Source organism: Erigeron canadensis, chromosome 1, assembly GCF_010389155.1.
Source record: "Erigeron canadensis isolate Cc75 chromosome 1, C_canadensis_v1, whole genome shotgun sequence".
NCBI lineage: Eukaryota > Viridiplantae > Streptophyta > Magnoliopsida > Asterales > Asteraceae > Erigeron > Erigeron canadensis.
The window spans coordinates 49,887,498-49,915,314 of record NC_057761.1 but is presented as its reverse complement, the minus strand read 5'-3'; the positions used below and the strand labels follow the sequence as shown (position 1 = coordinate 49,915,314).

Sequence of the window (27,817 nt, the reverse complement as noted above, 5' to 3'; positions counted from 1 at the left end):
AACAAGGAAAATAGGATGGCCTTTTGTTTCAATGGATCAAAAATATAATATTGGCCTTTTGTTTATAGGCCAAGAGTGGCTCCGCCCCTCTTGGTTGTTATGTTGTATAATATCTTTAATGAAATAATTTACAATATAAATCCTTTAACATTTAAAATAACTACAATACCACCTTTAATATTAACTACTTTTACATTCATCACCATCGTCGCCACCATCACCATCCCCATTGTCGTCCCTACTGCCGCCCCCACCACTGTCATCACCACCAACTCTGCCATCACTACCACCAACATCGCTGCATTACGCGAGCATAAGTGTAAACTAATATAAAAATGTGAAATGAAACCCGCTTGATCAGCATTAGAATAATTTATTTAATTTTCATATAATGCACCAGCTTAGTTTAAATCTAAAAGCTATTTATAGCATCTCTAATGCAAAATCTTTTCTATAGACTTTTTCTAGTTGCTTTTTGTTAATTTTTGTCCATCAAAAACTTAACTTGAAAGATTTGAAACTTTTTTTTTCCTTTCACCCAAATGGAACTCTTGCCGACATGGTTTGATACGCCTGGCTTTTAAAAGTTTGGAATAAATATTTTCTATGACATGCTGTACTTCGCACTTTCATTTCTTATTCGATAATCCCTCAATGATTTTAAATTTAGCATCGTGTCATTATGAGCTTGTATTTATGAGATTCAAAGATTGTCTCCAACAAACTGCATTGATCGGGCCACAAAAACTGCAGTTGGTAAAACAAAATAAAGGATGATACTCGTAACAAAAATAATCATTCACACATAAAGTGTAGTTTCAACAAACTGCATTAACACAATGTAATGCTTTAGAAACAGTAGATACTGATTCATTAGCATTTGTAATTAAGAGACCATACCAGACACACCCAACTCAAATGTCAACATTCAAGAGACAACACTTAAGTCATTACTTTCACCATAAATCCAACAAAACATTTACTAAAACAAACTTAACCTAAGACACACAAACCCAAATGACAATTTAGTTTAAGCTTCTTCCTCGTATTGTTCCTCGTCTTCCTCATACTCGCCCTCCTCGTCAGCAGTTGCATCTTGGTATTGCTGATACTCAGAAACAAGATCATTCATGTTACTTTCAGCTTCTGTGAATTCCATTTCATCCATTCCTTCACCTGTGTACCAATGCAAGAAAGCCTTCCTTCTAAACATAGCAGTAAACTGCTCACTCACACGCCTAAACATTTCCTGAATGGAAGTAGAGTTCCCAATAAATGTGGAAGCCATTTTCAAACCAGTTGGAGGAATGTCACAAACTGTTGACTTCACATTGTTAGGAATCCACTCAACAAAGTATGAGGAGTTCTTGTTCTGAACATTGATCATCTGCTCATCAACCTCTTTTGTGCTCATTTTACCTCGGAACATAGCTGAGGCAGTTAGGTAGCGACCATGGCGGGGATCAGCAGCACACATCATGTTCTTGGCATCCCACATTTGTTGTGTGAGCTCTGGAACAGTTAAGGCTCGGTATTGTTGGGACCCACGAGAGGTCAAGGGTGCAAACCCAACCATGAAGAAATGGAGTCGTGGGAACGGAATTAAGTTGACCGCAAGCTTGCGAAGATCAGAGTTTAGTTGACCCGGGAAGCGAAGACAGCAAGTCACACCACTCATGGTTGCAGAGATTAAGTGATTTAAATCTCCAACTGTTAAAAGTCAATACAAAAGATAACAATGTATGAATCATATGGTAATCTTTAATTAGTTTTATTCAATCATTAAGAACAGAAACATGTGCCAAAAGTCCAACAAATTGAGTCCAAACCATAAGATTTGTTATTACACTGACTCACTCTAGTTGCTTTGGGATTAGTCTACTCACAAAACAAATGAGATCACCCAAGCTCGTAAAAGACAATAAAATAATAGTTATAAATACTTACTTGACCCATCTAATGTCAGAAAAAAAGGTTTTAAATATGTAGTTATATACATGTTTCCATTAAAGACAGATCTGTAAGAAAATGTTCCTCTTGACCAGATAAGCAACTTGTAAAAAGACAACACATGTACACCGACCAATAACCATTTAACAAATTATAAAATAAAAACAAGTACAACAGGCAGATATAATCTGTGATTCTGTGTTAATAATACTCCGTATATGACACTAAAACAAGTCTTTAAATAATTAGTATAAGAAAAGATCAAAGATACTTAAACGAATGAAAATCAACAAAACCTATTAGATCAATATTTTCTGATTATCTTTTGTGTGACTTTGTAAGACTAAATTATTCTATATTTCTGTTCATATAAAGTGCTATATTCCATAACTAAAACTTGTGTAATATCAAGTCACATACAACAGATGGCTAACTTTTTTTAGATGGAAAAGCTTTTTTGTTACTTTTTGGATTTCGTGTAAGATTGGTAATATCAAGCAACAAACCACGTGAAACTGTGAAAGGCTGAATTTTGACAACTATTTTTTTATGCCCCAAAGGATAAAAGAAAAGAAGGAATCTATGCTTAGCTAGGCTGGGTATCACATGACATGGTAGACACTCACATGACTTGAAGACCACAATACTAGTGATTTGACCAAGTACATTTATCACAACTAGAAATCTAACTAGCCAAAAACAGATTCCAAATGAATTGAATTTTATGCACAAAACTATTAACCTTAATATATATACAGTATCATCCAAACAACACAGTTTTTTAGACATAAGCGTTCATACTACTTTTAGCAACTTTTTTTAAGTAAGATAGTTTATTGTTAGATATTAATAATGTTGGAGATAGTATAGAAACAGTACAAATTTTCTTTTATTTTTCAGTTCATGTATATATAATTTCAAATTGTATATGCTGACAACAAGTTGGAAATTGCATGGAACAAAATGTTTAATGTGATTCTCATATACAAACACGATTATGTTATCATTGACCACCAACACATTTAATAAAGATGTTACAATATAATTTTGCTATCAGTCCAAAGCTTAAGTACCATACTAGTTGTAGTAAAAAGTTGTAGTAATTTTTTTTAAAAAAAGGTAGTAGTAAAAGTATGTAGTAAAAGTTAAATGTGTCACAACTAACAGAATTCAAAGAAAAAGTGAGTTTAGTTAGATGATCCATAAATAAGGTTGTTTTGATACATCAAGAAACCAGTACATTTAGTAATGTATCATCATGATTTATGTCCCACCATCATTAATTAAAGTATCACTCGTATTTGAAATGTTTGATTTTCCAGACTGTATGAGAAAAATGCAAGAAAGTAGATTGAGTGATGGACTTACAGCTGGGAGTGGTGAGCTTAAGTGTTCGGAAACAGATATCATAGAGAGCCTCATTGTCAAGAACCATGCATTCATCTGCGTTCTCGACAAGTTGATGCACCGATAAGGTTGCATTGTAGGGCTCAACCACTGTGTCTGACACTTTGGGCGATGGGAAAACGGAGAAAGTAAGCATCATCCGGTCTGGATACTCTTCCCTTATCTTAGAGATCAACAAAGTCCCCATTCCAGAACCTGTACCTCCTCCAAGTGAATGGCATACCTGAAATCCTGTTACACAAGATCCAAAAATCAATTTATTAGATTTAACACATACAACTATACATCTTTATATTGCCAAACAATCAACTAATACATATCAAAATATCCAAATGAGAACAATTAATCTGCAGTAAATAATTCACTAACCAACAGAACAAATCAAATACTATCAAACAATTAACCAAGACCTATCGAACAAATACATATGAAAAACAAACCAGCATCAACGAAATCAGACCGATATCGCTGTAAAAAAGATACAACCCAACAAACTAAACTACAACACAAAAGCCTAACCATGGCCATAGAAAGAAAGCATAACATTCGCATGTACCAGTTTAAAACCCAACAAATTCAGAATAATATGACTTTAAGATGTCACAAACGGATAAATCCAAAAACCTAAACCGATTTCAACATTCACTGCCAACAGTTTGTGTTTCATAAGCAAAGTATTTTACATCAATAAAACATAGCCTTTTTATTCACTTAAAACTAATGGATACAGACATTTTGAAACTGAGTACATCACTGGCAACATTTTCAACCATCACAAGGGTCCATTGATCAAATAACCTAATGTCCTCCCAAAAAAATAAAAAAAATATCCGGTTGAAATTTCAGTATGCAACATTTGGATACCCAGTTAGGCCTAAACAGAGATAACCTCGTTCATTTTCTTTTTAATAACAATTGTTTTTCTCAATTGGTATCATTCCTATGTACACATGTGCCAACTCAACATTGTACTAACCATTTCTCCAAATGTTCATTTTAAAAAAAAAAATAAACTAGTAAATCATGAATCTATAACCAATTCCTCAACATAAATCACAAATAAAAAATAATACTTATAGATAACCAAAATAAATCACAAATAAACAAACTGAAATATCAAGCCTAAACTATATATACAAATCAATATCTATATATCAAATAACCAAAACAACTTTCAACATACTAAAATCATCAACACATTCAAATCAACCAAACACAGATATACAAAATGCTACATAAATATATACTATAAAATATATAGAAAAAAACTACATATATATATAATAAATATATATATATATATATATACCTTGAAGGCAATCACAATTCTCAGCTTCTTTTCTAACAACATCCAAAACAGAATCAATCAACTCCGCCCCTTCAGTATAATGACCTTTAGCCCAATTATTTCCAGCACCAGATTGCCCAAACACAAAATTATCTGGCCTAAATATCTGTCCGTACGGCCCGGATCTAACACTATCCATAGTCCCAGGCTCCAGATCCATCAAAATAGCGCGTGGAACAAACCTTCCACAGCTCGCCTCATTATAGTACACGTTCACGCGCTCTAGTTGCAAGTCCTGATCGCCGTTGTACCGGCCGGTTGAATCGATACCGTGTTCGGCACATACGACTTCCCAGAACTTGGCTCCGATTTGGTTTCCGCATTGGCCGCCTTGAATGTGGAGGATTTCTCTCATTTTTTAGGGTTTTTGAAATTTGAAAATATGAAATGTGTGTTTGTGTGTGTGATTTGAGTGTGGGCGTTTCAGGAGAATTGGGAAAGGGGGGGTTTTATACACAAAAATATGGGCGGTTTTTTATTTTTATTTTTATTTTTTTAAGAGGGAGATTTAAAGTATTTTGAATCAAGTCATGTGATTTGAATAAAAGGTCCGGTTGTTTCTAGTCGCAATTTATTTATTTTTGGGAGACTATCTTAAATTCGTTGACGATAACTGTATTTTTTTATAATGGTTTACAACTAAAAAAAGGAACTACTTTCATATGAAATTAAAACTAATTAAAATCACAATAAAGTGTGTTTTATGTATACCTGCTAGATTTATACTCACGCAATGCAGTGGCGGTGGGGATAGTGATGGCAGAGGTGGTGGGAGTGACAATGGTGGGGCGGTAGTGGAGATTGTGCTAGGGGTGACGATGGTGGTGATTGTAAAGGTAATTGATGTTAAAGATCGTATTATAGTTATTCAAAGTGTTGGTGGATCTATACTGTAAATTATTTTATTAAGGGTATTATAGGTATATTAGATGAAGATGTTTAAATTAGTGATTAAAGGGGAAGAGTATTTTTGGTTTTTCAAAGACAGAAAGTTTGGGCGAAAAAAAAGTGATTTATTTTATTAGATAGTATATATTTCATATGTTTGAATTATAGTAACGTATTTATAGTAAGTTTTTACTTATTACTGTTTTTTTTACCCATTTTGTTTATCTAATTTTGTTTGGGTTCATCTAAGGACATAATTTTAAGAATATAGAATAAACATTTTTTTCTGAATAAGCCAACATAAACACAATGTTGTACTCAAATATACGTTTGTAAATCAAGCTAAACGAGTAGTCATAAACAAAAACCTCGTTCAATTATGTTCAATTCAATCAAGTTATTATATGTGTATAATGCGTCATGTTGGTTTTACTATATACATGTTATCGAAACTTCATTCTTCTTTATACCGGTATTAATTACATTATATTCTTTCTTCTCATTTGTTATACAAGGATTAGAATTCCCTCAAGTTCTTCCAAGTTAAATCAAGTTAATAGGTTGCCACAACTAAAAAGTAAATTAACCTATAATAATCGGCCAAAAATACTTATTGTTACTCTATACCTTATACAATTACATCATAGGATATATGATCTAATCTAATGTTCAATGATACGTGACCAATCAATAATTAAACAATTTCCGTAAAAGAGCAAACGATCGAGGTGGAAAAATCAAGTGGATATATGCATAAGCGATCAGTATTAAGGCTGCACAAACTTTTTTTTGTGATGGTCAAGCTAGGTAGTTGGAGTACGGGACAAGTGAACTTGTTCTATATATGTCGCTGCAACGGCATATGCGTGTGCCCCCCTCTACCTTTCTCACCAATACTATATTTCTGGGATTATTAAATATATAATATAGACATGACATATATTAATGTTATACCAAAAAAATATATAGACCATCTTTGGGTCTCAAATCTCAAATGTAGTATCAAATAACTTAAAAGAAGTTAATGTAATTTTGTAACATAAAATTTGGTAATTTAATGTAGAAATTGAACTTTTTCCAACCAAAACAACATAGAAGTTAATGTAATTTTGTAATATAAGTTTTGGTAAGTTAATGTAGAAATTGAAACTTTTTCAACCAAATATTAATTTAGTGTTATTTTTAGTGTAACACCAAATACATTGCTCATTTTGTGCATAGGATAAAAGACTTCATGTCAAGTTATAGATGCAAATAAGTCGATGTTTTGAACTTTATAATAATATCCTCAAAAAATTTATATAGGTATCTTTGTAAAATTCGTAGAACGTATAACCTTTATCATCGAAAAATAATTTTTATACAATTATTTTATTTTATATCAGTTATATGATAATAACCAACAATACTCGCCGTCCTCTACCACCATCCATTGTCGCCACCACCATCACCCAGTGTCACCGCCACCACACAGTCGCTATCACTATTGCCGTTGCATCGCGTGAAATTATTCTAGTTTTTATATGATAGTGGATAATATATTTCAAAGCAAATATAAAAGCAAGGTGGTGAGTACACATCCCCACACCACAACAAAGGCTTCATAAAACTGGACCCTTCGTATTGAAGCAACACTCTGAATGGATCTATAATTATATTAAAAAAATATTCCAAAGTGCAAAGCAAATCATATATAGGGATCGATGTGATTTCTGTCAATGTGTCTGGTTTAGGAATTTTTTTTATATACTACACCATACTTTGTACAAATTTAAAAACGTAAGGTAGTGTACAATTACCTTACATCATATCTTTGATGTACAAAACTACGATTCATGTTTACTTTTATGATATGATGTCATAATTTTATATAAAACTATCAAAATACTACGAGTATAAAATGGTGAAAGACTTTTCTATGACTACTAGTACAATTATGCATCTTGTTATACAAAGTACTACGAGTATACAATTGGTTTGGAATAAAATTTCACGACTCTTGTTTGTTAAGGGTTGGGTTCATGATCAGGGGTGGATTTTTAAGTAGATTGGGCTCGACCCTTCGACTAAGTACGATAGTGTAGGAGTAAAAATATTTTAACTTTGTTATACAATGACATGTGGGTGAAAGCATATATGTGTTTATTTCAAAAGTTGCATATGGATATATGAAAACAACCTGGCCCAATAACTACTCATGCTGGTATGCTACTTGAATCCCAGAATCAGTAATTTATAATGTCATTAAGGAATGGGCCTATTGGCGGCCCACTTCACGCTGACATTGTTTTATAGTTGAATACTTGAAATGCAGAATTGATTTTAATTTTGAATAGTTGAATTGATAATAATTTTGAATGGAGGATAAAGTAAGTTCTACTCGTAGGTATATGATCACGTAAAATAAACGTATATTCGAAAAGTATTTAAACCTACGGGGTCACACGTTCAACACGAATATAACTATAATTAATTAATATATTAAATGTAATTTATTAATTAGTTTGATCACGAAATAATTAATTTAAATAAGTTAAAGGATTAATTGTATTTAAATTAGTTAGAAAGAGGATTAAATGTGATATTAGAAAATTAGTGTTGGACCCTAATTCCCTAAAGGGAAAGCCTTTTAGGGTTTTAATTAACCTTGGTCACCAAGTTATTAAATCCTAAATATATCCCTGATTATAATCTAAAGATTTGATAATTTCCTACACACAAGCTATTCTCTCTTTTTTCTTCCTTATATGGTTCGACCAAACCCTTTAAAGGGTTTTGGTTTTGTGCCGTTCAAAACACCACATGGAACTACTAATAATTAATGTCTACATTAATTATAATTATGATATAGTTTTGTTTATCAACAACATATGGTTTTGGTTCATGGAGTTTTTCGAATTAAGGGAGTATTATCACTAACGGGTTTGTGTGGTTCGTGATCAAGTACTAGCATATATACATTCCAACGTTGTGTGTGTAATCGTAGAGAGGTTTAATCTTAAACCTTTTATAAAGTTTCTTGCTTTGATCTCTCAAATTTAAGATACACGTTTCTTATCCTGGTTAATTAATTAACTACATAGATTTATCTTCTGCGTGATTTGATTTGATAATAGTTATATAACCCAACACTACTGTAGTACTGTAAAAAAAATAAATCGTCTAAACAAATCAACATTCTTCAATAGATCAAATCTAAGAAAACATTCCGATGTGTACATATGCGATATTGATCGAAAACCTTAATAACCAGATTGTAATAACATGATAGAAAAAGCACAAATATATATAAACCTTTCGAAATACAGTACCAATTAATGAAAGATTGAAAGAATTAGTTAATATGAAAACAACAAAAACAACACAAAGTCGATCGAACAATAATCAAAGCAAGTCGACGAGATGCAATACACAACTGTCTTGAATGTCATAGTCGGCCAAACTACCTTCATCGCCAAGACACTTGCCCTTAAACACAATCCTTTGTCGATAAACAGGAATCCCTTCGGTTTCTTCAATATGCATCTTCACATCACCAATCGTATGCAACCTATCGACCTTCACAGGAATATATTTCCATGTGACCCTTCTAGCAAACTTTTGCGAACCTTCCCTCGATTTAATCACAATTGACGGCCCGTATTTTTCTTGAATGCCATAACGCAACAACTTTCCTACGGTCATGGCATATTCACGTTGTCCCGATTTGGCCTTCATTAGTATTTGTTTCGACATTAAGGTTGATCTTTTGTGTTCAACTTTCAACCTCAATGGCGATTCTTTAAGAACCCTCAATACCATGATCTTCATGCTTACGAATGATTGAGGAACAAGAAATTTTTTTGATGATCGAAAATATGATAGACGATATCAGTTGGTTTGGTGGTGTTAATTTTTTGGGTGATTGATGAAAGAATTTAGAGTGAAAAGGGTTCATATATAAAGATGTTCGCATTGAATAAGGAAACATATTGTTACGTTGTTCACACGGTAAGTTTATCAAGTAATTGAGTTTCCTTAATTATTTATTTTTAGGGTTAAACACATAAACGCGTGGAGTTTGTAACTTTGCGATTATGAATGTTTAACTTGGGTTTCACGTTCTTTTATTGTTACCATAAATGATTCCTCATCACATAATTATGGAAATAATATCCACGAGGGTTTAAAAACCCGTGCTACGCATGTCGTGTTTTAAATATATTATTTGTATGTATTTTATTGCCGGTTTTTTATATAGATAGAAAGTTTTTTTATAAATAAAAAACATTATAATAAGTAGAAAAAAAATAAAAAAATTCCAGGTCAAATGACTTATTTGTTCCACAAAGATTAATCATCCTTATAGTAATGAAACATTGAAACCGTAATTGACACGGGAGTAACTCGTATCAATACACAAACCAAATTTTTTAATCTATATAATCTAACACCTAAATATATGTTTTAGGCATTTATCATCTATTCAAGTTATTTTTTAGCTATCATGAAATTTCTACATCCATCAAAGCTTAACTGGAAGCAAAAATAGAGCAGAACAACATAGTTAAATTTTAGTAATCAAGAAAGATAAATGTTTTCATTATTAACCTGGTTCTTCAAAACTAATTAGTTGACCACTTAAAAAGTCATATACGCATAAATAGTTTACTCAAACATCAAAGCTCACCTGTATGCTATTAAGAAGGTTGCCAAGGGCAAAAAACCCGGTCGTTTAACATATGACCAACTTCTTGATCTGGTAACAAAAAAAAGTGTTTTACTCATAATGCTTACTTGGAGGTAAAGAGCAGTTTAAGCTCATAATCCTTGTCTCTAATCGATTTTACACCAACTTTATCCTGAACAAAGACATATTATCAATATTTTTAAATTCTCCAAAAAAAAAAAAAGTTCAGTTTAGTATTCTAAAGTGTGAACTATAAAAGTTAACAGTTTAGCTTATATAAAAAACTCAGATTCTTGAGCTAGCCAGAGGAAAACTACAATTCAAAAAACAATCCCAGTGAGAATGTTTTCCTTTAATATCCATGAATCTGGCATATGTGAACCTTATATTTAGATATTATCATGATATTCACATCATTTAGAATGGCAATAATCAAAACCATGAAAGGCGATAAGTCAAACTGCCAAATAAGAGCAAGTAGCATGAAACCAAAAACCACACGAATAGTGATGGAAACTGCAGGGCAATCGATGGGTTTCCATTAGACTTATTTGATGATGCTATGAGTAACACCTTTTGAATGATAAAACCAAACTGAATTTTTTGGTTTGGACTCTTAAACGTTTTTCCGCTTTCTTTAACGTCATTAGGCGAAAATTTTTGGAAATCCATACTTTTAAATGTTGGGTGTTACAATAACCACAAAATAGTATAACTATGAAACGTAATCTATAATTAATCTAGCCGGGATAATGGTTACCAAATTGTATAAAAGGCAAGTGACTCATCTTTAGGTTTCCTCATGGAGCCATCTCTTATGTATCATGTGTTGTAATCCCTTGATCATATCACTTTTGAAGTGTCTCCCGATTCCAAATATGTCTTCGGCCCATGTCTATATATTAAGCACACAATTAGAAATAATACAGTATTCAGTAACAAAATTAAAAACTTATGATTAACAGTAATGACTTTTTAATTCAAAGTTTAGTCATTTTTTAGAATATATTTAGATTTTTTGCAGGTATACCCAACCAAAACCAATTTGGCTAACTAAAAGTAGCCTTTTATGCCCGTTATTCGGTCTCCGGCTCAGGTCTAACAATCTACTATTTGAGAGAATATTTGAATTTTGACCAGTTTGATCCATTTCCTTGATCAGTTTCCAAAATGTAAAAATATTGATAATACCATATTTTAATCATACTTAATACATCAACTATTACTAAAGTTTAATGAAAAAGAAACAAAACATATTGGCATCTAAACTTGACCCAACCTGATTTTTTCTATGTTAAAAGTTACCCGGCCTGACCAACCCACCCTGCTGATTTCTACGATCTAGGAAAAAGAAAAAAAAACTTGCCTTCAGTATTACTCCTTTATCTGAAGGCAAAAGTATGTAATAACACTTGAATGTTGTCTTCCTCATAGTCTCAATATAAAATTTAGATGAGCAAATAAAGCCCTGGTCAAGAAAATGTACGGTACTGCAAATCCCTTGGAAGAATGCAAAAATTACTTTTATAAAGTAGGAAATCGATAGTGGCAGATGAAAATGTACTCACTATCTGAAAAATCCCTATTTAGAACTCTTATTTAATAAATGTTGATTTAATTATGGTACATGGATGGTGATTTAATTATGTGCTCTTTCATATGCCAAAATCGTTCCCACCATCAATAGAAAATGGAAGAAAGCAAAAAATCATTTATTGATGAAGGAATACTAAAAAACTACCATAAATATAAGTATAAGTATATAAGTGTAAATATATAACTATAAGAAAATCTGTGCAAAATTAGTTACTGTAGTAATTAGAATGCTCATTTTATTAATCACACAATTAAATCATAAATATTATCATTAATGTTAAGGTTTAGAATTGATGAAATCTTACAACTTTTATATATATATAAGATAAGATATAAGATATTTCATTTTGGGTAATACAGTACCTATTACTATGATTGTTCATTTGTTTTTTTTTAGACTCTAAAACAATCGTCCAGTCACATATACGATACTAGATTATGTTTAGATTAAATAAAAAAGGTTTGTGAAAATAAGAATTTTTTTTTTAACTCACTTTAAATCAACTAAGTTATCTTAAAATTCAATCTTACATAAATTGAGTTTGACTTAAACTTAATAAATTTTAATGTTTTTTAAGATAAAAGAAATGCAAGTTTAGAAAAGTAGATTAGATTTTCTTATATAAAATTATGAAACAATATTTTGGCGTTTTTCAAGTTTAAAAACATTCTACTTATCAAAAAAAAAAAGTTTTAAAAACATTCTATTCTAATTCTTAACCTTAATCATCCCACTCCTCATGCAATCAACCCCTAATCTCCATCAACCTTCATCGCCCACCATTAGTCAATTCACCATTAATCATTCCCTGTCGTCTGAATCCACTACAGAATTTTCACATTTTATATTTTTGAACGTATTTTCAGAATTTTTAATAGTTATATTGAGATGAAAGAACTGTTTCCTTTTTCAGAAAAAAAAAAAGATATAAAATTAAGGAAAATTTTCTACAAATAAATACAACCCAATGTTTTATGAAGTGGTGGATAATATTTATGAACCAAACCTTTTTTTTTTTTGGTTTGCAACATCAATGAGTTCGTTTACGAGCCCGGATAGGAGGGTGTGCAGCCCATGCAACTGCATGGTGTCCAAACTTTTCTCTCCATACTTGTACTTGTATAGACTAAATGATATAAATAAATTCAACGTAAACTAGACTCAACAAACAAAACCAAGCTACTCAGCCAAGTCTACTCAAAAAGTTATATGCATGTAGCTACAAATTTGCATATATGACCTGATAGGTTAAGCCGATAAAAATAAATGTGCTACATCGATTGTAGCTAGAACAGGAAGTCCAAAAGTGGCTAATTAGCAACAAATGACATCACAAGCACTCTTTCTTCAACCGAAGTAACATAAAACAAACTATACAAGTACCAAATGACTATAAGAGAGACAACATTAGTCTACTCTATTGGCACATGTTAGAATTGCAGATTTCATCTCTTCTTTCCCCATTGATGTCTCAACAATTACCTACCCAAAACAAGACAGATACACATCAATCACACATTCTGGAGGTGAAACATTAAAGAATATTTCAAGTTCATAAGTTACGTATGTAAAACAAGCTATACTTGTTAATAATACCTCTTGTACTTTGTTTCCAGCTCTTGCAAGCAGCTTATACTCTTTCTCAAGCACAGATGACATATAAACCTGCATATAGTTCATGAAAACATCAACTTTCTTTAGAATCCTAGACATATTTCTAGGACGGTTAGTCACACACATAATCCAAAGAACATAATACAAAGACAACAATGTTCTCTTGCCAGAAACTAATTAACTACCTGAAATGTTGGAGCCAAACCTGGGCTCAAGAAAAACCGGCCTTTCTTTACGAGGTCAATCCCTTCATATTTCTCCAGTTCTTTCACAAGTAATTCAACATCGGCCCACTGTGCAGTTTTATACAATAAGGTATGCAAGAATTAGCCAATGTTTTATCAAGTACTCATTAAGGATGGTTTTTGCAGTGCAAACATTAACGTGGTAATTGTGTGAGAGATTTCAGCGGAAAGATTTTAATACTAAAAACCTCTTCACTGGGTTGAGATACTTCTAATCTACCATCCAATTTAGCCTGATCACCAACAACAGTCTCCAATGTCTCAATCAACGGATCTGGCTGCCACAAGACAATCATTACATTCAGGACATTTGAAACAACACATACTAAATAGAAGTGTCATGGGGAGCTTCTACTTTCCTTGTGCAAGCGTATATTTATATATAAAATGGTTTTACAGGGATAAAAAACATATTCCGGAACTTAGAAGATGGATTACCGTGATCTCCTTCAGTGACAAGAATATGCGTTCAAGTGAAAAATCTAGTTGATGAACCTTTGCATCTACAATCTACAAACATCATATAAGTAGTATTAGAAATGTAAGATATTTTGAAAAGAAAACTTTAATAGGAACATGTCATTTGACATAAAAGGCTCAATTTACCTGCCCGATCTTAAAATGAGATATAATGTCCAAAGTATCATCCCATGACACCTCGGTTTGGTGAATCAATGCAGGTACTCCTTCGACCTACATCATTATGAAATAAAACCCAATGATCAGAAAAATCAAGCGAGATATTATGATATAAAAACAGTCTTTTTAAAAGTTAAAGGATAGAAACTGTTAAGGACGGTAATAATGTTCAAAATTGTTTGTTTTGGGCTACAAAATAAGAATCATGGAAGAATGGTCATCTTAAAGTAGGAACACATAACAAAGAATGCAGTGTAGTGAATAGCGAGTCCCTCTTAAAGTAACTCAGTAATACCTCGACAAAAATACCATAATAAGTAATCTTTTTGATGCAACATTTCACGACATCTCCAACACTTAGCTTAGCCTGTACAAGTAGAATGCAAGAACTTAAAAGACTTGATATATTGTTGTACTAAAAAAAGGAATATTAAAGAATCTCACCATGAGATTTTTCTTTCTCGCAATTGATTCATCCTTCTCTTTCGGTTTTCCAGAAAATATCAGCTTGTTTGACACTCTATCTGCCAATACCACGTTGACTTTTACTTTCTGCAAGTAAAATATCATATGATATTCATCATGTCTTTTCCATTAACATGTAATAATAAGTACAACCCTCCATCCCAACATTTTTACATTTGTTGCTGTTTAAATCCATGGGTAATTTTTCAGCCAAATGATTATTTATCAAAAAGAGTTTGTCTGATAACTAGATTGAGCGATTTTAGTCCAGGATGAACTTGATGATATCCATGTCTTTGTTGCATTACATGGGTGTTTGGATGTGCGTTTTGAAATTTTATTGTGGTTCTGAATTCTCAGAATCAGAGAATTATATAATCAACTGTAATATAAGGGTGGTAGAAAATAGCGTTCAAATGTATGTTCATTCACAATGGGTGATAATAAGATGTTTAAGTGTTTTTAAAATTACAATGATACAAGGAATCAATAGATAACATGACCAAAAAGCCCAGCCGCAAAGAGTAAATAGGATATAAAACTGAGTAACTTAATTATATCTAACTAGTTTGTAATGCAATTCAAAAATGCAACCCAAAGCCATTAGGGATAATACAGTCTAATGAAATACAAAGCAGGTTAAAACTCATACCTGGCCAACGAATGATGACAAGTATTTGAGTTTTTCTTGGTCATAAATTGCAAGAAGATCTTCAAGTTTCATATCAGGTGATAATTCACCCTCAATCTTTTTAGGATCTATAGTTGACTGAGGAGTTGTTTTGCTTGCAGCATTGTAGCCTCCAATCACACCAAGATTTTGCCTGTACATAGCAGGATCCAACCCTTTCTTTCTCAACCAAGACTCGAAAGCTAAATACTTCCACTTGGTGGCAAGATTTCGATAAGGCAAAAACCCGATCAAAGAACCAAAAGATGCCTGTTGAACAGGGACAAAAAGGTAAAATCACCAAGATTTAATCCTCAATATATAAATTATAAAGAGATACTTTCTTAGTAGCACTTACAACAAACCCCCGGGTGCTAGAGTTTATGAGTTCCACTTCTTCTCTTCCTGCCGTCTTGATCAAATCTTCAGCTCTTTTCCAGTCGATATCTTCACGCTCCTATAGCATAATATATGTGAGACAACTAACAGAGAGCAGATGGATGGTTTAGTCATTTTCCTAGCAGAAAATCAGTAATGTACCTTGAAAACCGGTATTGTAGGCAACTTTTCACTCTCCATAGTATTTGCATCTGGTACTGGAGTCGAAGGACTGAAAACCCTATTGTTAACCTTTGATGTATCTTTAACAGGTTGATCTAACCTACAACACATTATTGATAAGAAAAAAGATATGTGGAAGAAAACAAAACATCAAAATAATAACTTTGACCTGTTCCTAAATGCACAATGCCTATTTAGAGTAATCACAATTTCTTAGTATAATACGTCATGTAAAATAGTTATAATACCTTTTAGGTGGTCCTCTCAAAGTAGCTGCTATATCAGGATCAGTACCTGCATCGGAAACACCGATATCTGTCTGCTCATGGGGCTGTGATCCTTGAGAAAGAACAAAAGGTACAGAATTAATGGCTCATTCATGATAATAGAAGAGTGTGCAAAAGGAAACTTTAAGTTACATAGGGTATGCAAATGCAGAAGCGTGTTGTCAATAAAACCTTGCTTAAGACAATATTCAGTGGCACAAACGATTGATGTATCCCTAAGGTAGAAAGATGGGCGGGTCAGGTAGTGTGTCAAAACAGGTTCAATTTGAAATGCCAAACTTAGGACTTTAAACAATACTATAACCATAATAAGCAATTTCTTTGAAAACAAAAAGGGTAGATTGATGGGAACCCCTTAGTCCCATGTACCGCATTGGTACCTACACATAGCCCATGCAAGCCTATTGAGCATCAGGCAAATTCTCCTGTGAAGAATACCCATAATGGAGTCGATTGAGGGTTTGCACAACTGGAACCGGGTGGATTGTTTTGTTACCACACCCTCCACATATTCCCCCACCCCTTTTAACAGAGGCAGGTGGCCACTTGAGCTAACTCAAGTAGTAACGATATCTGAATAAATTCAAGTTCATATGCATTTTGGTAGACTTTGGACAACCTCCAACCAACTTTTAGCTAAATTCTTCAAAATTTATCATTTCCCCCTTTTGAAACAAAACATACATACAAGTTGGTGCATTTATAAGTGGGTCAAAACTGTCACTCTGATAATAAAAAACCCCCAGAAAATCCCTCCATGACATGCATGCTTTACCTGTTATATCATTCTCTTGACCAATATCTTGCAACTTCAACACATCCCCATTGTTATCTGACGGTTCAAGATCAACAAGTGCCACATTTTCCATCTCGGGAGCTACATCAACACTTCTTGAGGTGTTCTTCATTTCACCAATATCTGAGTTTGATGCACTGCGATCGCTATAATCTTGATCCAATGTGATCTCAGGCTTTTGAAGAAGTGAGATATTCGTTGGAACCTGGATTTCACTTGGACTCTCTTTTTCGTTTTGAACCTGGATTTCATTTGTACTTTCTTGGTCATCTTGATCCAATGTGATCTCAGGCTTTTGATAAAGTGAGACATTCGTTGGAACCTGGATTTCACTTGGAGACTCTATTTCATTTTGAACCTGGATTTCATTTGTACTTTCTTGGTCATCTTGAACCAATGTGATCTCAGGCTTTTGAAGAAGTGGGACATTTGCTGGAACCTGGATTTCACTTGGACTTTCTTTTTCATTTTGAATCTGGATTCCATTTGGACTTTCTTTGTCATCTTGATCCAATGTGATCTCAGGCTTTTGAAGAAGTGAAACATCCATTTGATACGTAATTTCACTTGGATTTTCTATTTCATCAACCAAACTTTCTGTTTCGGCATTTTGCAAGTATGGTTCGGGCTTCCTCACCATTGCCATATCAGTAAACCTTTCTTCTTCCTCTTTTTTATTTATTTTATATGATACATTTGGTCTCTGCAACGTTGCTGTGAAAGCACCATCATCTTCTTTAAAAGTAGTCGGTTTCCGTATTTCGACATTTGGGACACTTGGTATCGCTATGTTGGAAGCCTTCGCTAATGGCTTGACTGGTCTCTTTACTTGGGGTACTACTGGCTTATTATCATTTGTTTCAAATTTGACTCCTTTTTTGGGTACAGGTCGACTCAAATTAAGTCCATCAAGCGAATCATTTTTTTCAAATTTGACTCCTCTCTTGGGTACTGGACGGGATAAATTTAGTCCATCAAGTGAATCATTTGGTTTTTTTCTAATATCAGATACATCAAATGGAACCTCCTCTATGTCAGTAAAGGCTTTCATACCCTTCTTGTTGTATAATTTCTCGATTTCCAAGTAAGACAATTCAGGGTTCGTTTTTCTACCGATTATCTGAACAAAAAATTGAATGATATGCAAAAACATTAAACTGTGTAAGGAAGCTCGGAATTGTAACCAAAGAATAATATACTCATCTTTATTATTCTTTCTGATTTAGAGAAAAAAAAATAATGTAAGTGGCCAAACAGGTATTCCTGTGGCTGTATCTGGACTCTTCGCTTGCTATCCCAAGATGTTTATTCAATGAGGTTTCAAACATGTCTCTTTTGAGACCTTCGGGCCGCCTTACCACTAAGCCATCTTGGAGATGGTTTTCCGATAAAATAAGTGGTACTATTTTATCGTATGGAAATTTGGCTGGCTTTTGTTACCTATCTTCACTCCCACAATAGCAATGACTTTGACTTCTGAAAGTCAATCCTGGTAAATATTTCTAACAAATGAATATACTAAAATATACTTTTTACTTTTTCTAGTTGTACCTTTACAGGTTAGTTTTTAGTTCTAATAGTGTGATGCATATATGCTAGAATCACATTTACCCAGTTAAAGATTCCATTGTCTCCATGTGATGCTGTAAACAGAAGTTACCATCAACTTACATCTCTTTAGGCTTTTCGGCTGACAAATTCTATGGGCTAGCATGAGTAGCATCAATCATTTTGAATGGGTAAGGTTTTCCTAACACTAGATTACTAGAAGCACTTCATGTGTGGGGTATCCTCCGCACAATGACCCCCCCCCCCCCCCCCCCCCCCTCCTTCCTCCTCCTCTACAATTCGCTTATCAAAATGACCATTACAAATGTACTTATTATGCAAGGGATCCCTTACTTTTGAGTTCTATTTCTACTCTGACCACCAAACCAAAATAAAAAAGATCTACAGTTTGTTTATACCAATACCAAATTCACATTTTGAACAACACTGGTATCAAATTAACCTTACAATCCTACTTAGACTTTCAAGATTCAGCAAAAATAGAAAAAAGCTAAACACTTGACATTCAATATACAATATTATGGTGAGGAATTCATAACAGATTGGTTTATGATACTATTTTAATCAAACTTTAAACAACACCCGGAAATCAAAATTCAACAAATATGCCATAAAGAATCACACAATAGCTAAGCTTTTCAACATTTTTTAGCATAAAAATTCAAAGTAAAAATGGGAATTGAGAGAAGAAAAAAAAAGAGAACCTTGGCAAGGGTGAGTTTAGGGTCTTCACCAATAAGTCTACCAAACTTAAGTTCCATCTTGTCATAACTATCAAGATTGTAATTATTTGCTTCATCTTTATCAGCAAAGATTGCAAATTTCCTATCTTTTTTATGATGATGATGGAAAGGAAGGTTTCTGTAAAATTTTGGGTTTTTATAACAAGGGATAGAGAATCTAAATTTTGAAACGTTTGTGGCAGTTGTGGTGGTGGCTAAGGATAGACTATCCATTTTTGGCTTACTTCAAGATAATGGTGGCAAAATCATCAGTTTTTGTAAACTGATAAGCCACTTCAACAAGATCACTGTGTGTGAGTGTGAGTGTGAGTGTGTGTGTTTTTGTGAGGAGGGTCTATCCTGTCCTGTGTAGTTATGGGTGTTTCTTGGTTATTTTAGTGGATTTTGTATTATAAAAGTGATTATCTGAAACTCTGAAAGTGTATATATTTAGACATATTTTATTTGTTTGGGACTCAAATAAAAAACCTTACAGTTGGCCATGAGGATTTCTTACCACTTTGAAATCCAACTCAGTTGTTTTTTCTTAAAACTGTTACTACCGTAGTGTGATGATGTACAGTGTGTTGGTGGAGTGATTTTTGATGGCGGAAACGAATAGGGTAAATAATTGATTTAAAAATAAATAATGTAAAAGATTAATGAAGATACTTTAATAGATAAATTATTGATATTATAATTTAGTTAATAATAATAATGTTAAGGGATAGTTTATGTTAAAATATTTTAATATATGGTAAGTAAAAATATTACAAAATTTTTCAATACTTTTAAAAATAAAAAGTTGATTATTAATTAAACATTATAGATATTCAAATAAATCTAAAATGTTTAACCGAAAGTCTATCTAAATAGGAAAATTTGTTTATGATATTTAAACCTAGACCAAATGATCTTTAGTCCTCATCAACACCGCCCAGGAAGAAAAACGTCGTCTAGGCGTTACCTGTTGCTCCGATCTCCCCTACGCCTAGTTCAATTGAACTTCAAAACTATTGATTTATGTTTAGGGATAAAGGCATGGGAGTGTAACCAACTATGACCAAAAGGCTATGTAATGTACCAATCTACTCGACTTGCTATCTAGTGTAACCAACTTTGTTTTTTGGGTTATGCAATGTAAGCAATCTACAATAGGTTTCCATCCGGTTATATGAATGTATTTGTATCTATATCATCATCATCCTTACGAAAATCGCCGAAAAAATTAAAATCACGATAACTTTGTTGTTTATTTGAATTAAGACTTGAAACTACCACCAAAGGACTCAAAATTTGATCCCGCACAAACCCTGACCAAAATTTTTCGAATCAAACACTCGCCGGAAAAAATGGTGATTCACCGGAAAAATTAAAATCGCGATAACTTTGTTGTTTCTTCGAATTAAGACTTGAAACTACCACCAATTGACTCAAAATTTGATCTCGCACAAACCCTGACCAAAAGTTTTCGAATTCAACACTCGCCGGAAAAAATGATGATTCGCCGAAAAAAATGGTGTTTTGTTCTATAGTATTTTGCTTGTTTAGGGGGTTTTCTCTTGGGAACAATTGATGGATGATCCATATTCGTTGGATAAGTCAGGGACGGAGTACAATCAGGTAGTATAGCAAAATTAAAACTAGTCTGACTTTGTTCTATTTGAGTTCCATTTAATTAATATCTCGTTTGAACTTGCTATTACATATTCATACTCATATTCTTCCAGAAGAGTTGTTTACTTGCTTTAGGTGACATTTCTTTTAATAAAAAAGAAATAAAAATTAAAGTGGTAACCGGTAACTTGATGACTAACCGGTTGCTTATATTGCATAACCCAAAAAACATAGTTGGTTACACTAGATAGCAAGTTGAGTAGATGGGTACATTACATAGCATTTTGGTCATAGTTGGTTACATTCCCATGCCTTTATCCCTTATGTTTACACCAAAATTTAAATTTTGAATCCTGTGTATTACAAAAAAATATAAAACAATAATAATATACATGATTTTTATTATATATTTGGTATAAAAAGTTCATCTTGTAACATTTTTGAAGAATAATATTTTGAATTAAACCTTCTGATTTCTGAATATGAATTAAGTATTGTGTTAGTTTTTTAACATGACATGTTACTCAAATATGTCATATTAGTATCTATTTTTTAGGTTAATTGTCTAAAATAACAAGCTATTTTTTTTAATATCTCTGTTTAGACATTACTTTTTTTTTCCACTTTGGGGACAATTTCCCAACCCACAAAACTTGTTTGACGATATGGAATGCAAAAGCGTCCATTTGTCCAAAATATTCGTACGAAACCATACAAAAACTTATGACACATAATATCAAGAAATCAAATTATCAAAAGATAACAACATATAAACACAAAACCGGATGAGTTGCACACAACCATAAACCATTATACACAAACCAAAATATCAAGCCAAAATATACACATCTCAAAGTGAGTTCACCTCTACAAGAATCTCCATAACTCATCAATCATATACAAGAAAAGGAAACGTCAAGAAATGGAACTACAACAATCATATCTCTTTCCAAGTCGTCGACAAACATCATGCTTCAACATTTCCATAAATTCCTGCAATTTAAAAAAATAATAAAAATTGATAGTTTGTTTAAGGACCCAAAAAACCTTAATAATTTGTGAAAGTTTTTGTCTATGATTAAGGCCAAACCTGAGCAAGTTCCTCTTCTGAACATAAGTCAGCAAGACCATAAACATCATATACATTGTCCTGCAAAAGAGCAGCAGATTCAACCATGGATGAAAAGATTTCTAGAGCAGGGTACTCCTCTTCGATTTTTTGAGCCGCTTCTTTCAGATTCATCTAAAAAAGTTCAACAAAACAATGGATAGAACAAGATGATTAACGAATGAAAAAATATATCAAAAGTTAATTCAGACATTCTCATTAAATAGTTGGTGTTCACAAACTTCATTTACAAACCTGACAATCCATTGATAAACAATTGAGGCTTGCAGTATCACTATAACATCGACGATGAAGATCATGTTTCTTGGGTGGATTGTATTCAACTAAATTTGAACTTGACACCGGATGATTAAGGGCTTGAGAAAAAAATGGCATCATTTGTTGAAACATTAATGACATATCAAGATTGTCACTACCATTAGAGCAGCTCATGGCTGAAAACGTGCTATCGAGATCTTGATTACCATCCATTTGTTGACCAAGTTGATTGATCAAATTCATCATTTCTGGGTTTTGAGTTAACTGCTCTATAATGTTCTTCAAGAAATCTTGAGTTTCGATCTCAGTTAGATTTGAAACTCCTACCAGCGTATCATATAAAGCCGGATTTTGTCTGACAAGGTTCATAATAGTATATTGATCCAATTGGCTATTGATAGATTGATTGATGGTAGTTAGAGCATGTGAAGTATATGCACCATCATCATCTGCGACTGATATTGTATGTGGTACTTCTCTCTAACATCACAAATAAACATATTCAAAGAAAGTGATCAAAAGTCTAATATATATGCAATATATATGTATGTATGCATGTTTATACACTCACATTTCTATTTAAAATCTAAATTTTTTTGACATTTGATCAAGAGTTCAATATTCTCATTCTTGAAAATCCAAAAGGTTTCAAACGGTCCATATAGCCTAAATGAAGTATCATAGGCTCGTTTTTAGTTTTATGCAGTTGAAGGGAGTTTGGAGCAAACTGAATGCAGTAGAAATTAGATCTTGGGTCATCGTTAAAGATTTTATATGCAGTTGGTTTTAGTATGATACAGGAATCAAAAGATGTATACAAAGCCAATGAGACTCTCTAAATTATTTTGAAAACTTTGAGAGGTAATTTACCTTTTTCGCCGGGGGTGGTTTAGAAAGTGATTGTTTTGCTTGTGTCGCTTGTGTTTTAAAGAAGAACGAAGAGAGTCTGCTAGATGTCTTTCTCTGGTTAAATGTAATTGGATTTAAAGATACAAATAATACATAGATAGCATTTGTTTTCATAAAGCTAAAGATGATAAAACAATCATACCAGTTCGCTTGGTTTGGGCAAAGCTGTTCACCGTAAAAGTTCAAATCAGACAGTTTATCTCTTCAAAAAATGAAATCGAAGAATATGAATGATGGTTATAGCATAAAAGAACGAACAAACTCACATAGTCCTCTGGGAAGCCTTGTGTTTTTCTCAAATTTCTGATCAAAGTGAGCCTTGCAATATAAGATTCCATCCAATGAAGAATAATTGTTGTCCTAAATGAAATGAACAGATAAATACATTGTTTGACTGTTTAACATCATTTTCTAGCATACTTAACATCCATTTAGATTTCTATACTATTTATATGATATATACACACATATTTTGAATGTTTGTTGGTTCATCTATATAACTAAAGTTGCAATTGTTGAGGGCCAAAAGAAGGCAGTCCCATAAAGGCTAGCCAAGTTGGATGACCAGAGATTGACATCATTTTCAAAGCACAACGAAAATCCAAGGCCTTGATCACGCGGCCTAATGACTTAGAAATCTATTTTCTATATGTCGTCATACATAAAGCAACGTCTGTTTCTGGTTTTGGATCCTACTAAATGGGATGCGAAACTTTAGAAGCCAACTCGATTTGCCTAATGATATTTGAACTAATGCTTAAAGAAAATACCAAAAGCTTTTCATCACACTGACTGCATTTGAAACATGTGTCGTGATACCAAGCTCCATCTGCAGATAATTGTTCATCTGGATTAACATGTTCATCACAAGCCTTACATATTTCTATAGACATTTCTTCACCTTTTTGCTCTTTCTTTTTGTTTGTTCTAAATTCAAAATAACTACTTTCTAAATATAGAAAGAACAACTAAAGGTGAATAAACCTTTAACTTTTTGGGAAATGTAATTTAGCCTCAAATGTGTGCTTATCTAATAGTTATAGATCAGAAATGGAAGGTTCATTGAATGGACAGGGTTGTTTTGTTATTATTATAAAAAAAACACAACTGCCCCAGGCATACCCACTTCAAGTACCTTACCATATAGTACCTTACCTTCAAGATTGCATAATTAACTATCTTCCTAATTACCCCAGGCACACCCACTTCAAGATTGCATTATTAAGGGTGCGTTTAGTTCAAGGAAACTCTCTTGTTTTCCATTTTCATTTTCCAAGAAAACATGGAAAACAGGAAACGCGTTCAAATTGTAATTTTTTAGAAAAGTTTTTTCCTAGAAAATGAAAATTCCCTTTTCCAACTTTTGCACTAAAATTAGAAAACTATTTTTTTTCAGTTGTTGTTTTCACTTTTCTATTTTCTAAACCTAAAATTAGAAAACAAGTGAATTTGAACATGTTTTCTAGTTTTCTAAAATGGAAAAATGAAAACTCCATCTTTTATTTTGAACGCGTTTTCAAAATTTTTAAGGGTTTTATAGAAATGAAAAACCTTTTCATTTTCTAGAAAACTAGAAATGGAAAACTTAAAAACATTTTCTCCAACTAAACGCGCCCTAACCATCTTCTTATTTGCGTGTGGTGGTAGCCGGATGTGGATGGGTTTTGAGATGAAACCCTAGGCTCTGGTTCGCAATTACCTTGACCCTCCCCTTGAAACTAACCTTTAACCTCACCTTCACCCTTAGCTTCACCCTCATTGACAACTAAAAACTTACTTAAATCCACACCATAGTGATCAACATACACACCCTCATTTGTAAATATCTTCTAAATGAAATCTTTTAAAACTTTAAACTAGAAGTTTGTTACAAATGATAAAATTGACTACTATAGTTTCCAAATCCAATTACAAAACGCATATCAACTTGCAACATTCTGTCATTTGGAGCATTCTTACTTTTCGTGTTTCAATCATCAAATACAATAATACATAAACTACAGGGAAAGTAATTTTAAACTCCAATGTTTTTCAACTTTTGTCATTGGACATCTAGAGAGGATTGGTTTGTTGCACTCTTTTTTGGCAATTGAACAACACATTCGATTAATTCTTCATCTGTGGGTTTGAAAGTATACTCGTCGATGAGAATGTCGCTTATGTGAACGTACTAATTATACTATTTGGGGTTTTTAAACAGAGAAATCATGGTCAGAAAATTTGGTGGATAAATCTATGATAAAAAAAAAATCAAATGAGAATGGTAAAGAGATTATGAGAATGCTAAAGAGATTTTAACAAAGTTGAAAAAGATGAAATCAGCAAGGTTAGTTCCAAACAAGGTTTGCTTCATATGCCCATGGTTTGAAACCAGTGACGCATGTCATATTAAAGTTTCGTTTTTTTATGTGTAGTCAGTAGTGTTGTTTTGTGCAAACCCCTTTTAACACGTATGATAGTAATTGTCACTAAAGAGTTTCGAGTATGATAGACATAATTAGTAAGGCAAGTTGTTAGTCAAGTTTTAATCATCTAAAAAAATTGGGCAAACAATGGTGGTTCAAAAAAAAAAAAAGGTTTTGGTAACACCAGGTCTGACCTTGTGATCAATGGTTAGAAGATTTACCTTTTGTTTAATAATCACAATAAAATAATTAGTTTATATAATATTGATGCTATAATGAATCATTGTCTTTAATAATTCAGTTTTGTGTACTTCTCTTCAACATGATATGATTAATAAGTTACTCTCTATTTTGTGGAAAATGGCTATATATAGAGCAAGCTTACAGAAAGAGAAAAGAAAATTATCATAAGTGATAGGATCTTTATATTTCTATAATTCTGTTATGTAAATACTAAAAGGTTTTGGGGGTACTTTTATACAATATACTTTAACCCCTGAATCCCTTTAGTGGTTCCCATTGTCAATGACATGGTCCTTTAGAACATCTTTAACCCACCACATTAAAACTCGAGCAATACATTGACCATCACATTGAAACATTTTTAACATTAACCCCTACACTGAAATCTCAGTTTATTGATGTCACGTCATCAATTATATTAACATTGAAAAAATACAATGTATTAAATTAAAAGCCACAGTTCCAAAGGTTTATTTAGATTGCAGTACCAAAAGATTCCTGACAATGGAGAGAGTATGTGGTGTTCCTGGACTCGATAACGTCTAACTGACTTAAAAATAGCCACCTAAACAAAGATAGGTGGCTCTTAGTGACTTGGACTATATGCTTTGATCAAGTATGTTTCGTTATAGATGAGTTTGCTATAGTAGATGTATGTTAGTTGTTGGAATATGATATTCATCCACTTACATGAAGAAGACGGTGGTAACCGGGGCTTGCGGCTCAATAGGTCATTCTCGGCTGTTGAATGAACCTTAAGACTAAGAGGAGTGGGAATAAGGGGAGGAGGGGGCGACTTGTGCCATGTAGCATGTGGGGTAAAAAGAGTTGCCCCTCAAAAAAGATGGAAATAAGTGGGTTTTTAAGGGATGGACGACTTGTGACATGTAGCAATGGTAATGATTGATTTAATTTTATTTTTGATTTTTTTAAAACTTTGTTATAATAAAAAAGTAATACATATATATATTTTAAACATAAACAAATTTATTAAACATAATTAAAATTACTACTAGTTAATCATAAAAATAACAAAGTTCTTAAAATAACAAAGTTCTAAAAATAAAAAAGTTCATAAAAATAACAAACTAATTAAACATAAAAACTAATCAAGACAAATATTTTTCACGAAGCGCTTGTTTTTTGCGTTCCATGATGCTTCGCTCGGGCTCTTCAAAGTGGGAATAGTCGGTACCCAACAACTTCCAAACGCGGTCTTCTTCCATGATCTTAACTTTCTTTTCCTTCAACTCAATTTTCTTCGAGCTCATATCAAACAACTTATCCAACTTTTTCGCAATTCCTTCAAACGTCTCCATATACTTACCCTTTCCTTTCCCCTTGCCTCCCGAGCTCGACCCGGCTTCCCCTCTCGACGCTTTCTTTGATGCGTCCCTACCAATGGGCCGTTCTTGATACACCGGCTCATCATCATTATCACCCAACTCTTCAAACGAGTTAAGGTCAAAGTTGACCCTAGCATCCGACCCTTGACTAGCCACTGGGTCGGTGGATGATGAAGTCTTCGACCTTTTGGCCGTGGGTTCACCGAGATTGGTCCTCACAACGCTTTTGTCCATGAGATAAAACTTCGAACTGTACCTATATATATATATATAACATAATTACACATAATAAAAAGTAATGTGTATATATATATATATTAGACATAATTAAACATAATAAAATGAAATGTACATACATATATATATATATATATATATATATATATATTAAACATAATTAAACTTAATAAAAAGTAGTATATATACCTAATTTTGCCCCAAATTGATGAATACGGAAATAGCTTGCGATGAGTTCCTTTATAC

At 32.9% G+C, this 27,817-nt stretch overlaps 3 protein-coding genes across 4 annotated transcripts; all 3 read right to left on the bottom strand.

Moving 5' to 3' along the window:
* Positions 1-777: 777 nt before the first annotated feature.
* On the bottom strand, positions 778-5,138 carry LOC122604240 (tubulin beta-1 chain-like). The gene is made up of 3 exons (XM_043777133.1): positions 4,667-5,138; positions 3,319-3,588; positions 778-1,710 (listed from the first exon to the last, which is right to left on the bottom strand). Exons 1-3 carry the CDS (start codon positions 5,058-5,060, stop codon positions 1,031-1,033), a joined length of 1,344 nt encoding a protein of 447 aa, XP_043633068.1. The 5' UTR covers positions 5,061-5,138; the 3' UTR covers positions 778-1,030.
* A 3,839-nt stretch (positions 5,139-8,977) lies between these two features.
* LOC122594214 (polyubiquitin-like) lies at positions 8,978-9,403 on the bottom strand. Its single transcript, XM_043766687.1, has one exon. The coding sequence runs from the start codon at positions 9,401-9,403 to the stop codon at positions 8,978-8,980; it is 426 nt and encodes a 141-aa protein (XP_043622622.1).
* A 3,612-nt stretch (positions 9,404-13,015) lies between these two features.
* Positions 13,016-19,811, bottom strand: LOC122607772. Of its 2 annotated transcripts, XM_043780815.1 has the most exons (14): positions 19,410-19,791; positions 17,116-18,256; positions 16,302-16,392; positions 16,033-16,153; positions 15,851-15,949; positions 15,475-15,762; positions 14,802-14,909; positions 14,653-14,724; positions 14,325-14,411; positions 14,157-14,228; positions 13,907-13,996; positions 13,659-13,766; positions 13,456-13,524; positions 13,016-13,341 (listed from the first exon to the last, which is right to left on the bottom strand). In XM_043780815.1, exons 1-14 carry the CDS (start codon positions 19,659-19,661, stop codon positions 13,267-13,269), a joined length of 2,673 nt encoding a protein of 890 aa, XP_043636750.1. In that variant the 5' UTR covers positions 19,662-19,791; the 3' UTR covers positions 13,016-13,266. The 2 variants fall into 2 exon arrangements, 1 of the variants encoding a protein (XP_043636750.1); XR_006325096.1 differs by lacking the exons at positions 13,016-13,341; positions 13,456-13,524 and having other exon boundaries at positions 13,753-13,766; positions 13,907-13,992; positions 19,410-19,811.
* Positions 19,812-27,817: the final 8,006 nt, after the last annotated feature.

What these genes read in the sequence shown, in the direction of transcription:
- LOC122604240 (XM_043777133.1), bottom strand. Translation starts at nt 5,060, where the DNA reads ATGAGAGAAATCCTCCACATTCAAGGCGGCCAATGCGGAAACCAAATC. An exon ending in GAATTGTGATTGCCTTCAAG is followed by an intron (nt 3,589 to 4,666) that starts GTATATATATAT and finishes CTTGTGTAACAG; the next exon opens with GATTTCAGGTATGCCATTCA. An exon ending in TAAGCTCACCACTCCCAGCT is followed by an intron (nt 1,711 to 3,318) that starts GTAAGTCCATCA and finishes GACTTTTAACAG; the next exon opens with TTGGAGATTTAAATCACTTA.
- LOC122594214 (XM_043766687.1), bottom strand. Translation starts at nt 9,403, where the DNA reads ATGAAGATCATGGTATTGAGGGTTCTTAAAGAATCGCCATTGAGGTTG.
- LOC122607772 (XM_043780815.1), bottom strand. Translation starts at nt 19,661, where the DNA reads ATGGATAGTCTATCCTTAGCCACCACCACAACTGCCACAAACGTTTCA. An exon ending in CTAAACTCACCCTTGCCAAG is followed by an intron (nt 18,257 to 19,409) that starts GTTCTCTTTTTT and finishes TTTTTTGTTCAG; the next exon opens with ATAATCGGTAGAAAAACGAA. An exon ending in CTAGCACCCGGGGGTTTGTT is followed by an intron (nt 15,763 to 15,850) that starts GTAAGTGCTACT and finishes CCTGTTCAACAG; the next exon opens with GCATCTTTTGGTTCTTTGAT.